General features: G+C 44.3%; 1 protein-coding gene across 5 annotated transcripts in view; it reads left to right on the top strand.

The window, feature by feature from the left end:
• The first annotated feature begins 311 nt into the window (after positions 1-311).
• Positions 312-13,236, top strand: part of ABCC5 (ATP binding cassette subfamily C member 5) — a 69,265-nt gene continuing 56,340 nt past the window's right edge. For 3 of the 5 annotated variants that reach the window (XM_020813514.3, XM_072996306.2, XM_020813510.3), the window contains exons 1-2: positions 312-469; positions 4,186-4,368. In XM_020813514.3, the coding sequence (XP_020669173.3) occupies positions 4,240-4,368 (129 nt within the window). In that variant the 5' untranslated portion in view covers positions 312-469; positions 4,186-4,239. Of the gene's footprint in view, positions 470-1,638; positions 2,494-4,185; positions 4,369-13,236 lie in introns of those variants that run through there. The other 2 variants (XM_078389740.1, XM_078389739.1) reach the window with 1 other exon arrangement.

The following is a 13,236-nucleotide window of genomic DNA, read 5'->3' as shown; positions in this document are numbered from 1 at the left end:
TCTTCCCCACGACCACGCGCACCTCCGCTCCAGATCTCCGCCGGACCCGCACTTGGCCAACCCGCTTCTCTCTCTCTCTCTCTCTCTCTCCCCCCCGCCCTCCTTCCCTCCCGCGACCAACTCTGCGGCACCGGCAAGCCGGAGGGAGGCGGGGCCTCCGAGGAGGAGAGAAAAAAAGCCGGCTGTCGCAAGGCGCCTCTGGGATATGGAGTTCTCCGCCTCACCCTGAGCCTAGGTCCTGGGACGGAGAGCGGACTACCTTTCCCGCAGTGCTTTGCGCGCTCGAGGAAAGGCTAGGTTGGGCGGGGGAGAAAAAAAGGAGGAGGTGACTTGAGGTTGGGGGACCCGCGCAGGCGCATTGCGGCGAAGGGCGATCCGCGAAGCCGCTTCGAAGGTGCTCGGGGGGTTTTGTGCTCCGCTCGCTCCCCTGCTTTGGACTCCAGCCTGGGAGCGCGCCCGCTTCGGCCAGGTGGGAAGGGAGGGAGCGCGCGCGCGTGCCCCCCCCACTCAGCGTGAGGGGGCGGCCGTTGGCCATCGTTATTCGGGGAGTGGGGGGGGGAGGGCGGCGGATTCCTGACCCTTTTGAGGAGACTTCAAGGGGGAGGCGGGAAGGGGGACCCCTCCGAGACCCCCTTGGGCGGCTGGAGGGGAGCCTTCCTCTGAGGGAGGGGGGGGAAAAGGAAAGGATAATGGGGGGGGGCGTCGTATGTGAAGAGCCTTTCTCTCCCCCCCCCTTCCTCTTCCTCCTCTCTGGGTTTACACAAGTTCCTCATAAAGTACCAGGGCTGGGAAGGGAAGGGAAGGTGGGAGCAGGCGGACATTTTGAAAGGGACGCCTTGGGAGGGCCTGGGCGGGAGGAGGGACGTGTGTGTGTGTGAGGGAAGGTGGACGGTGTGTTGGTGTGGTCTCCCTTTGTGTGTGTGTGTGTGTGTGTGTGTGTGTGTGTGTGTGTGTGTGTGTGTGTGTGTGTGGAAACGCCAAGACGAGGCTTGAGGGGGGCTTTGGGGGTGAGACAAGGAAACGAGGGTTACTCTCTAGAAAAGAGAGAGAGCATTCTACCTGTGTGTGCATAAAATGTATTATATTATGCATTTATAATATAATACATATTATTGTACATTAATATTATATCATACTATATTAATACACACATAAATATATATATATATATACTGTGTGGTTTATACATTTATATAAAATCACATGATTATACATCAAATATGGGATTTAAATGGATGGATGTAAGCAAGTGTGTGTGCATGTGTGAAGAATAGGTATGTTGTTCATTGGAAACCTCAAGAGGACACACAGGGTGTCTGTCTCTAGGCTCTGAGGAAGCATCTCAGGGCCTCCCCTAGTATGAAGTGATGGGGTCCCCTTCCCAGTTTCGCCTTGATCCCAGGTTCTTTCCTTTTGATGGATCATCGCCAGGTTTCCTATGAGTCTTGGGCAACGAATGGGAAAGTTAAACTTCTTTTTTTTTCCATCTAGGGGGTTCTGGGTGTGGTAGTCTCCAGAAGTAGGGTTTCTCAGCTTGGAATTTAGCATTCTCTGGATCTTCTTTGGTTGGGACCCTGCTTGATGAAGACCTTTGGGGCCAGAATGTCTTTACACAGTCTTGTCCCTCGCCAAAACAACACTGGGAGGTAGATCATGCTGAGAAAGTGTTGCTCACTCTACCTTCATGCCAAAGTAGGGATTTGAACCCAGGCCTTCTGAGTCCTATTGAACATTAATTATCACACCATGCCAGCTCTTCTTGTTGTGTGTATCCTATTTCCTTATCTTTCCCTTTAAGTGAAGTTGCAGCCACAGAGTCAGAATTGTATGCTCTGGGCGTCCAGTTAGTGAAAATGGGATTTTCTGTTTCTCTTTATGGGACTTACACATGGAAGTGTGTCAATCAGAGGATTTCGTGAACCTTCAAGCAACATGCCCTTGAAAAGGCAGCCAGTGTTGTGGAGCTGTCTGGGTGGAGGTGGATGAGACTGTGAAAGTAGCTATGCAAAATGGGTTAAAAGTTGGGGACCCTCTGTTGTTTATGTTGTACCTTAGGCAGAAGAAAGCTAACTGATGTAGTGTTCTGATGGTGCTAGTCAGGAAAGGTTTATGGGGTGATTGGCTTTCAAGAGATGCAGTGGATAGCTCCTGCTCCATGGTTCTGAAAATTGGTTCTGAATAGCAGATAGCTCATGCTCCATGGTTGTGAAATTAAAGGGGGGGATTTACCATGTAAACTGTTTAGTGCTGTTTACAAACTGGCCTCACAGAGGGTGCTGCAAATAAAGTCCTTGATGATACAGTAACGCATCTGGCATGACAGAGAGGTTGCCAAACCCTCTGGCAGATAGAAAAATCAATAATGTAAAGTGTGTTAGCGTGAGAGGGGGACAGCTTATCGTATGAATGGATGGAGAGGTCCGTTTGTTCTTCCTGCAGTGAACAGCATAGAACTGTCTTAATCAGATGCAAGCGAAAAGGAACCCTGATTAGGTATCTTACGATGATGACTTTTCTAACTCTCTTGGAAAATAATTGTGTAAAGACTTGTAGGGTTTTTCCATTTACCGAAAGATTGTGTGATGACAGGAAAGATTTGCTTTCAGACAAATGTTTTAGATATTCAACCCTGTTGTTGTTGATATATTAAATCAAAATCCCAATGCTTGCTTTAAATGCCCATGTGGTAAGAATTTTAACGACACCACAACAAGGTGACTTTAGAGTGGAACTTTATATGCAAGGTGATTTGTTATCGTAATCTTTTTAAAAAGCTGGTAGCAGGGGAAGAATGTGGATTTTCCAGGGAGAATGAAAGCACCTTTTGTTGTTGTTACCTGCCATCATAATAGAGGTAGGAAGGTACAATCCGGGAGCAGGGGACCTGGCACTTTCAATTCTCATCAATACTAGTCAGCATGAGAAATGGGCAGAGATTGCATGTTGTGGTCCCTTGTTCCCTGCATCAACAATAAGTTGTTCCAAAGCAACAAGTTCCTCAGAGAAAAACTACTTCCCCTTGGGAGGTTTAGAGATGCTTATTATCACTATGCAATTACAGCTGTACTTTGCTGATTTTATCATTCAGTCTAAATGAGTAGCAGTTTACATGGAGATTGACATTGTAGTTTTGATAAAGAGAACAGATTACCCATAGAAACTGTACCCAGAAGTACTTTAAGTATTGCAGCATGTTATGACTGCTTGACAAGATTGCAAAATTATTTTGCCAGGCACTTCCTGCTAGACACAGTATACGATATCTGCATTTGTAGTCAATCTGAGTCATTATTTTTTATTATACTTTGATGGATTATGTGAAATCTAGATGCTTGTTTAGTTTTCGTCACTAAAATTGAGTCAACAAAAGCTGAAGCCTTGTCTGTGGTGCGACATCTTGGTGTTTTCCACAAATTTGTAATGACATTAAGAAAAGCGGCGGCCAAAATCCTATTGCCATAAAGTTGCTTCACAGAAGCCTTATGATGTCATCATCTGGCAAAAAGAATATTCAATTTAAATAAATTAAAAGTTTCCCAACCCCCCCTCCCGTTTTGGGTTCTGAAATTCCTTCTAGGGAAGCCTTTGGGAGCCTCAGAGCAGTGTGTGTGTGTGTTTATATAAAAATCACTGTTGTATTGCTGCAGGCAATCCCAGTCCTGGGGGGCAGCAGTTCAGTGACAACTTTGGACTATTAAAAAATCCCCCCCAAGGCTTCCCAGAACAAAAAGGAACCCTGTGGAGCCTCAGAACCTGAAATGCAGAGGAGGGGGGGAAATAGGAAGCTTTAAATTTCAATTAGATATTACCATTTCTGGGGTGTAAAGTTATGCAAGAGAGTTTTTCCCAATTGGCATTATCCCATGACTTGCGAGAATAAATCATTCTTCTTTCTTAAGACCTCTGCACAATCAGGGTCTACATATGCAGGGTTTAGAAGTCTAAATGTTGCTTGAAACGTGCCTAGTTTGGCTAGTCAGGACTGGGGATGTTTTTCTTCAGAAGTACTTGAGTTCAGTGATGCAGGAGTTCATCTGAAATGTTATTTGTTATGCTGGTGTTAGTGGAAGTTCAGTAGCCTGGTATTAACAGGATTTCAAAACTGTAATCCAGTCCTGTTTAAGATATCGTTTCAGAGTACAACAGTCCTCATAGAAGATTGCTTTGTCTCTTTTTCTTCCCCAGAGCTTTCTGAGTGGCAAATATATTTGTTAACCCTGGCGTTTGCAGACGGAGAAGATGAAAGATATCAATCTAGGAAAAGAGTATGTTATACCCAGTCCTGGGTATAGAAATGGAAGAGAAAGAGGCAGCCTGAACCAACAAGAAGAACAAGAAGGGCTGAATTACTGCCAAGATAACCACAAGGTCAGAAGTTGTGGCCCATATAGCATCTTACTGAATTAGTTAATATAGTAGATCTAATTTTGTATGACAGTTTTTAACTATACAGTGGTGCCTCGCATAGCGAGGTTAATCCGTTCCGGATTAACCTTCGCTATAGCGAAACATCGCTAAACGGAGTAAAAAAAGCCATAGAAACACGTTCAATGCGTTCCTGTGGCTTGAAAACTCACCGTTAAGCGAGGTTCTGCCATAGCGCCGCCATTTTCGCGCCCTCGGTAAGCGAGGGCAGGGTGCTAAAATGCGGCGCAGACCTTCCGGCGGCCATTTTGGAACCGCCGATCAGCTGTTCTCCCCCGCTTCGTTATGCGATATTCGCTAAGCGAATCGCTTAGCGAATATCGCAAAGTGAAAAATCCCCATAGGGGCCATCGCTGAGCGAATGCTCCAGCGATGGCCCAGAGCGCCTCGTTAAGCGATTTCATCGCTCAGTGAGGCGCTCGTTAAGCGAGGCACCACTGTATTTAATCTTCAGCATAATTGTATTTTATAACTTGCATTATGCGTAACACGAAGCTGTGTCTGTATCTGCTCTTTAAGTACAATTCCAAAATTCTCTAGGTAGCACGGCTTCTGTCCCTGATATCTGGAGTATTTTGAGAGTTGTAGTCCAGAAACACGAATATGTACACCTGGACTAAAAACTGCACTGTGTGCCTTAGTGACTGGTTGGTAAGGATCTGTGCCTGAGCAAAAACTGACAACAGAGTTTCATGTGACATGGTTTCTGCTGCAAGCAGATAGAAAGGAAGCTGAAAGGAAGAAAGGAAATTGCTGTTATTAGGAAAGCTGTACATAGTTTAGCTACTGCTGTTTCCAGTGGTTATAGAGATACTTTTCTATGCGTGCTTTATATAGGCACAATTATCCTGCTTCTTTTTGTATTCATGCTTCAGCAAAGGTTTCTTTTTAAATGTTTGTGTGTATGTGTGAGTGAGTGAGAGAGAGAGAGAGAGAGATTGGCACTCAGTATTTTGAATACAGTACTACCTTCTTCTAATACCAAAAGCAATTTATAATCAAGAAAATTAAATCCCAGGCAGTACAATCATATTTATAAAGACAGGTCAACATCATAGCAATTAAAACTCATTAAAAGGGTTTATGTTTGTGTTTAAAGTGTGGCAGTGGGGTGATGGTCTTCAGGAAGCTCATTTCCATAGTTATGGTAGCACCAACACGGAGAATGCTTTCACCTGTGTTCCATTGTGTTTTACTTCAAGTGGCAAAGGAACCTAGGGCAGGAGTACTGCCTGGTATACTAGAAGCTTCACCTACCAGCTGCTAGAATTAAATTTGTAGTTATAATAGGCATTCTTATAAACTGTTGCTTGTTGAGATTAATTCACAGTAAGTAATGAAGGATATAGCAGGTTGTGTCATATGAAGTATTGTTGGACATCTATGCCTGGTAGAATCAGTTTTATCTGGTGATAGACTCCATAATCTTCCTTGACTTTTGTCTTCTGAGATCTTAAATGGAATGCTGTATACTGGAATCTCAGAGTGTTTATGCACCATCACTTCGTTGAATCACTCTGGATACTGTAGATTTTAACTGCAGAATACTCTTGGAATCATTTATGTATGTGTGGGCTGTATCTGCTGGTTAATCTGTAACTATCTTTGTATAGGAGAGGTAGTGAATAAAGAGAGAACGAGGTGGAGATGCTGATTTATGGCAGATGATCCAAACATTTCTAGGTGGAAATTTTATTCAGTCCTACAAGAACTAAAATGGGTTGTTGTTAGCCTTGTCTTTTCATGGATTGGTGCAGCAGTAAGGGTTAGGAATATATTTTTCGCCCTCTGACATCAAAACTCAGTGTAAGTGCTATTCAAAGATTGTTAACAAATGTAGATTAATTGAGAGGAAGGCCTGCAAAACAGTTTATTTATGGGTGGGAGAGTTTAGTATGCAGCCATAAGGGATACAAATGAATATTCTTGACTGATTTGAATTAATTCAGAATCAGTACCGTATGGATCTTCAGTCATGCATGCATTGTCATTCATTGTTGTACCAAATGTACAACAATTCATGTTGGTACTTGTGGGTACTTATTCATTGTAAAAATACATTTTGTATATAATATATAAACAGACAAACAAAATATATTGTACAGTGGTGCCTCGCTTAACGAGTGCACCGTACAACGACGAATCCGCATAGCGATCCCCTTTTCGGGATCGCTAATGCGGAGGCATACCGATCGTTCCAATGGGCAAAACTCGCATAGCGACGATTGGTAAACGTTTCGCTTACCGATCTTCGCTTTGCGATGCCCGCGGATCAGCTGTTCGGTGGTTCTAAAATGGCCGCCGGACGCCTGAAATGGCCGCGTGCAGCGTTTTCGCGCCTTCCCCTCGCTTACCGAGGGCGCGAAAATGGCTGCCGCTATGGAGGAAACTTCGCTGAATGGTATTAGTGCTGTCTGCCCACTATGTGCTGGTGTGGTATTGTAATATTTGCCTTGTCAAAACTGTGGCTCATTGGAGAATTTGGATTTGAGTTGTTGGTGAGGAAGCAAGGGCTCTTTCATTGAAAAGCAAGCTCCAACTGGTTTCTGCTTCCCTGAACTGTTGTCTGATAGCAGCCATTCTATCATACTAGAGCAGAGGAAGAGATAACAAGTAGGGTGAATCTATTCATTCTTCACAAAGACCTGGTGCATCAGACTGCTCCTTTCTTTGAACTGTTTCCATTACAGCTGATCATTACACCTATTTATGAATGATGTGCAGTTCACATGTAATGATGAGAGTGCACCAGCTCTGCCCCTCCACTGTTGCTTTGAAAGTTTGAAAGCAATAATCTGAAAAGAGTGAAGTTGCTGTATGCCATAGTTTCTCCATATCATCACCATCATCATCTTACAGCTGTAATGTGGCTCATGTGAAAAGCCCACATAGCTTCTTTTTCTTCAGACTGTCATTTTCACATGTTCAAAGCGACAGCGGAGGGGTAAAGGCTTATTTGCCTCTGCTCACATGGAATGCACCTACTTTCAGAATGCCCGAATAAGGCTATCAAAATAGCTGCTATTAAATTTTAAATTGGTTAATATTTTCTGCTAGAACAAGGGGCCCTCCTTAACAAAATGTGTTATGAATAGCTAATAGTAAGCTCATTCTTTTTTTTTTTGCCAGAGTCCTCTAAAAAGACTTAAAGATAAGACTGCACAGCAGTACCCAGCCACTGCTGTTGCTGCTCTTCTTTCTGAGCTTCCTGCTATTGTCTCTGACTCAGCAGAATATTACTGTACACTCACAGTCATGAGAAGTTTGAATGTCTACGTAGAATGTTGTTTTGTGCTGTCAGGTAGTTTCTGAGTTAGATAAGCCTTAATAGAGTGTCTGAGGTATGAGAGATGTTCAAGGAGAGGTTGATCATTGCCACACTATCTACAACACTATATAGGTTCGGGGGCAAAATATGTAGACCAATAGTAGTATCTCACATTTCTGGTGTTTCTATTGACAAGCAACTTTTTAAAAAAAGTCCTGGACTAAAACTCCCAGAAATCCTGGCCAGCACAGTTAGTGATGAAGGCTTCTGGAAGTTGTAGTCTAAGAACATCTGGGGACCCAAGGTTGGGAACCACTGCTCTAAATCAGGGGTCCCCAACCCCCAGTCCGTGGCGTTGGCCGGACTGGGCTGCGGAGACAGATCTTCCGCAGAAGTCTCCTCAATAGGGTCAGGAATCCACCCCCCTCCCCCCGAATAACTATGGTTTTTTGCCTGTATGACATACAGCAAGTGAGAGGTGTTTTGAACATCTTTTATTGTGCTTAAAGTGTATGTTATTGTGTAAAAAATGTGCCTGCCAAATAGCTGAACCATACATATGAAGTTACGTCAAAGAAAGAAGGCTTAAAACATGGTTTTGGAAGTGTTGATATTACAGTTGCCATTCACTGTTATCAAGTTGCCTCTGACATGTTATGACACAGTATGAATGAGTGATTTCCAGAATGTCCTACTATTAATAGCCCTGCTGTACTCTTGCTAAGTCAAGCCCATGGCGTCCTTTATGGAATTGTTCTGTCTCATATTTAGTCTTGCTCTTTCTTTCTGCCTTCAACGTTTCGTAGTATTACTGTCTTTTCCAAATAGTCATGTCTTCTCATGGTGTGTTCAACGTATGACAGCCTCAGTAGTGTCAGTTTTGCTTCCAGAAAAAGTTCAGGCTTGATTCAATCCAGGATCCGCTTATTTGTTTTTCTGGTAGTCCAGAGTATCTGTAAAGCTCTCTTCTAGCACTATATTTCAAATGAATCAATATTTTTTTTCTATTGGTTTTCTTCACTGTCCACTGTCATGACTATGAATGGTTCTGTGGGCTGAAATTCCCAGAATTCTGCTCTGGGGAATTCTAGCTGAATTCTGGGAGTTGCAGTCTAACAAAAAAGAAAACTGAAATGAATGGCACATTCCTATCAGTTTTCAGTCCTTCTTCATCTGAACCTAACACAGCTTTCTGTATGATATGAATGCATACAAACTGAACAGGTAGGTAGATAAAGTGATACCTTTGTTTGTGGGAAACTATTCTGTATCTTGATACTCAGTCCCTACATTAGCTTCTTGTTCACAATACAGGTTATGCATTAGGGCAATCAAGTGTTGAGGCACACACTCATCTGTTCAATCACTGACTTGTCCCTTATCTCTGAATGGCTTGGTGGTAGGGACTGGTCCAGCTAGCCCAGTCTAGCACACCACATAGGGAGGGAGAGTGAGCAGGTGAGCAGTCTAAAATGACAGCTGTTCCCCCTTCTGTAGGGAACAGCCATCTTGTGCTCCCCCCTCCCTCTCTGGATTGCTAAGTCCAGTTTCTCTTGCTGTTTTACTTCAAAGTATGTGTTCTAGAAAAGTGGTTTCCAACCTTGGGTGATCCAGGTGTTTCTGGACTGCAGTTCCCAGAAACCCCAGTGACCACAGCTGGTGATGGAGGTTTCTGGGAATTAGAGTCCAAGAACACTCAAGTCACCCAAGATTGGGAACCACTGATCTAGAAGGATAGCACAAGTGAGCAGTTAGACTGAGGAAGCAGATGAGACCATCTACTCAGTCCTTTCAGGTGAATCAAAAGAAAGCTGAGCTGTAGAGGTACCATATGATCTTTCAGGAAGCAGCTCACTGTTTCTCCCGATTTGCCCACTGTTTTAGCTACATGGTATGCTTTTGGAGTACGGTTGAAAAGTGTAAAACATGAGAAGGCAGCATCTACTTCTGCTTTACTGTCATTTTCTCACACTTCTAGGAATTGAGGCTTGGTGGTATACAGCTTATAGGGAGAACTTGAGCAGCTATATTTATCTTGTCACTTCCCTCTGCTTCTGGATGTTGGCTATGGAAGGAATGGGCATCTCTTCTTACTTGCTATATGAATTTTCACTGTGGGCAGCAAGGCAGCAGTGAACAAAATCTTCCTTGTTACCCCTTGAAGAGTGAAACTTAGACAGAGACAGAGAAGGCAGTGGCAATTCCCTGTAGAAGCACCTGCTTACCTTCCCAGAGTGTTAAGACATGCATTACCTACTTAAGTCATTCTCTCACTTTGACATTTAGCTTAGTATGTCCTTTAGGTTTAGGACCTCAATACCTGGCAGAGCGCCTCTTCCCACCTAGCTCTACTCGTGTCACTCGATCTAGCCAGGCTGAGGGGCTTGACCCAAAGAGAGGCCTGGAAGGAGACAACTAGAAACTGGGCCTTCTCGGCAGTGGCCCCTCGCCTCTGGAACATCTTGCCCCCTGAGATTCACAAGGCACCCTCGCCGGGAGTTTTTAAGAACAAGCTGAAGACTTGGTTCTTTAGACAGGCCTCCCCCCTTCCATTTAGTTCCCTGTGTTTTTCCATCTTGGACTTTGCTACTTCTCTTTTTTGTTTGAATATTGTCTGTTTTGATTCTTGTTTTCTATTGCTCGGAGGGAGGGAGGGAGGGAGGGAGGGAGGAGATCTTATTGTATATAGTGAGTAGATTGTGAAGTGGAAAATGCACATGTAGCAGGAAAAAATTGCTTCCAAAAGTTTTTTGAAACAAAATTATATATGAATATGAAATGGCAGGTTGATTTTCATAAAAGTGAGGAAGCTGCTTATCAAAGATACTCTTTGCCAACAAGGACAGCAGAATAACTCTTCTGTGCAGGCTGAGATGGGAGAACTTACCGCTGAAGGCCAAATTTCATTCCATCTTTTTTGTAGTGAGGATTCTGATCTTTGGTTAGAGAAGCTGAGCTAAGCTGATAGTCATGCTGGAACAAACACTCAACCATGATAGTTGCTTCTCCCACACTTGATGTACTTTGCCTTTAGAGTGATTCACTGGTAGCACTCGCCTGAAATAAGACAGAATGTAATGTTTGCCATTTGGAAAAAGATGGTATCATGGTGGATAGCTAAATGAAGAGTATGCAACAACATGGGAGCAGGGGACAGTAGTTTCCGTGTTGGGAAGCATTAGAATGGCCAGTATCACCATACTGTCATATGCAATCGGTGCTTTAGTTAAATTTGCCACATATAGTCCTAGTTACAGAACTATAAAAGGGGAACGGAAATCATAGAAGTGCCTGGTGCTCCTTTGCTCTCCAGATGGGTAAACATATTTGGGGCTTTCTCATTTAGATTAGCATTTTAAAGGAGATATGTTAGAGAACTGCACAGTTTTAAGACTGATATGGAGAACATATGAAGAAAGGTTGGCCTGAATCTAGCTGGCAGCCTCAGATGTTGTAGGCCTTATTGAATCAATGGGATTCACATAAGTGGTGGGTAGAGATGGGGGTATTCGTATTTGTATACGAATACCCCCACAAAGCTGGAGTTAACGAGGGGGCCCGGACTGTCTACTCATGTGTCTGCTGCTACCTCTGGCCCCGCTGTTCCTTCGTCTTCCCTCCCATTGCCAGGAGTGGCTAGCCGACCAGCTGCTCTGTAGCAATTGGAAGGAAGAGCAGGGCTGGTGGCAGACGCGTGAGTGGATGGTTCAGCCCCAGGGGCCGGACCCTTGTAAACTCCAGCTGTGCAGATGTATTGGAATATGAATACCCGCAGTGGCGAGTCATAATTCAGAAATTAATCCATTGGGTCTTGTTACATACAGCACTGATGTTACCTGTCTGTCATGGGTTTGGAGGGAAAGTTCCATCCTATGGGGAGTGGAAGGCGGGACATCAGGAGGAGGGGCTGTACTGTATATATATGTGATGCGTGTGTGGAGAAGTTAGGAGACGCTGGGATGTGACGAAGCAGCAGCTGGGAAGAAGAAGCTGGTGTGGGAGTCTGTGTGTCAGACAGGGTACTACTGTGTGTCAGAGTACCAACCTGATAGGTTCAGGTGTCTGTTGGTTAGCCAGAACTGATAGGTTCAGGGTCTGTGCTTCAAGTTAAGGGTTCTGTGTGAACCAAACTGTATGCATGTATGAATGAGAATAAGCCACGTTACTTTATCTTATTCACCTGATTATTTTATTTTCCCTGTGTGTTGTATTTAAATAAACCTTATTCTTTATTTGTTTAAAAATCCATCCCTGGTCTGTGTGACTTCTTACAGGGAATGGTTGGTGGCAGCTTAATTAACGTGTGGCAGATCCCAGTAGGTCTGGGTTTGTCACATTGATTGGTGTCCAGCGTGTGGGATACGACTGGTCCAGTTGTCCAGCGGTCCAGCAAAGCCTTGGCAAGTGTGCCCAGAGCAAGGGGGGTCTAGTCAGGGACAATCTGAGGCGCGTAGGTAATCTTCTAGGTGTACCTCACGGGGAGGTGCGCTAGTGGAAGAACGTGCCAAGTGGGAAGACTAGATTAGGGTGCTCTGAGGCAACTTGTTTTGGCGGGAAAAAAGCTGAGGCAAAACTGTGTAAAGTAGCAGTGATTTAGCCTGCCTGCTGAGAGGCCTAGCAGAGGGGGGTAGACTCTGGCTCGCAACTGTTGCAAGATTAGTGCTGAAGAACAGCAGTAATCTATAGCAAGCTGGTTCTGAGGAAAAAAAAAAAAAGTGGTCGTTTTATTTTGAGGCTTGACTTTTTAAAGCAGCCTGTTCTGAGGGGGGATTATGCCCTTGACTCGAAGCCAGATGGCAGAAATGGGTGAAGTGAAAGACCCCCAGGTAGACCAAGGTTCTGAGGATGAATTTGGCTCAGTGCAGGGTGACAGCACGGGAGAGCAGAACCCAGAACTCAGAAAATTGCTCATAGCCCAACAGCATGAACTGAGGATGAGGCAATTTGAAATGGAGGAAAGGGAAAGAGAGGAAAGATTAGAGAGAGAAAAAATGCAGGAAAGGGAAAGGCAAAGACAATTTGAATTAGAGAGAGAGAGAGAGAGAATGGAGAGGGAAGAAAGAATGGAGAGAGAGAAAATTGCTCTGGAAAAAGAAAGGATGGCGTTTGAATTAAGAAAATTGGAAATGATGAACCAGAACAATAATAACAATAGGGATTCTGAGGGAGGCCAATTGTCTAAAGCTGACCTGAAGAAATTCCCTGTGTACCACAAGGGAGATTGTCCTGAGGTGTTCTTTTCCTTAGTGGAAAGAGCGTTTGTGGACTTCTCAGTGAGGGAAACTGAGAAGATGACCATCATGCGATCTTTAATCAGTGGTAGCCTGGCTGAGGTCTATGCCGAGATGCCTGAGGAACTGATGAAAGATTTTGCAGAGTTTAAAAAACTGGTGTTTGCAAGACATGGGATAAATGCGGAACAGTTGAGACAAAGATTTAGGTCAATCACCAAAAAGCCAGAGCAGACTTTTACCCAAGTGGGGGCCCAATTGGTGAGGCTGCTTGAGAAATGGCTATCGCAGGAGGGGACAGAGACCTTTCAA

Source organism: Pogona vitticeps, chromosome 3 (genome assembly GCF_051106095.1).
Source record: "Pogona vitticeps strain Pit_001003342236 chromosome 3, PviZW2.1, whole genome shotgun sequence".
NCBI classification, from domain to species: Eukaryota; Metazoa; Chordata; class Lepidosauria; order Squamata; family Agamidae; genus Pogona; species Pogona vitticeps.
Note: the sequence above shows the minus strand (reverse complement) of the source record. Positions and strands in the feature narration are given on the sequence as shown.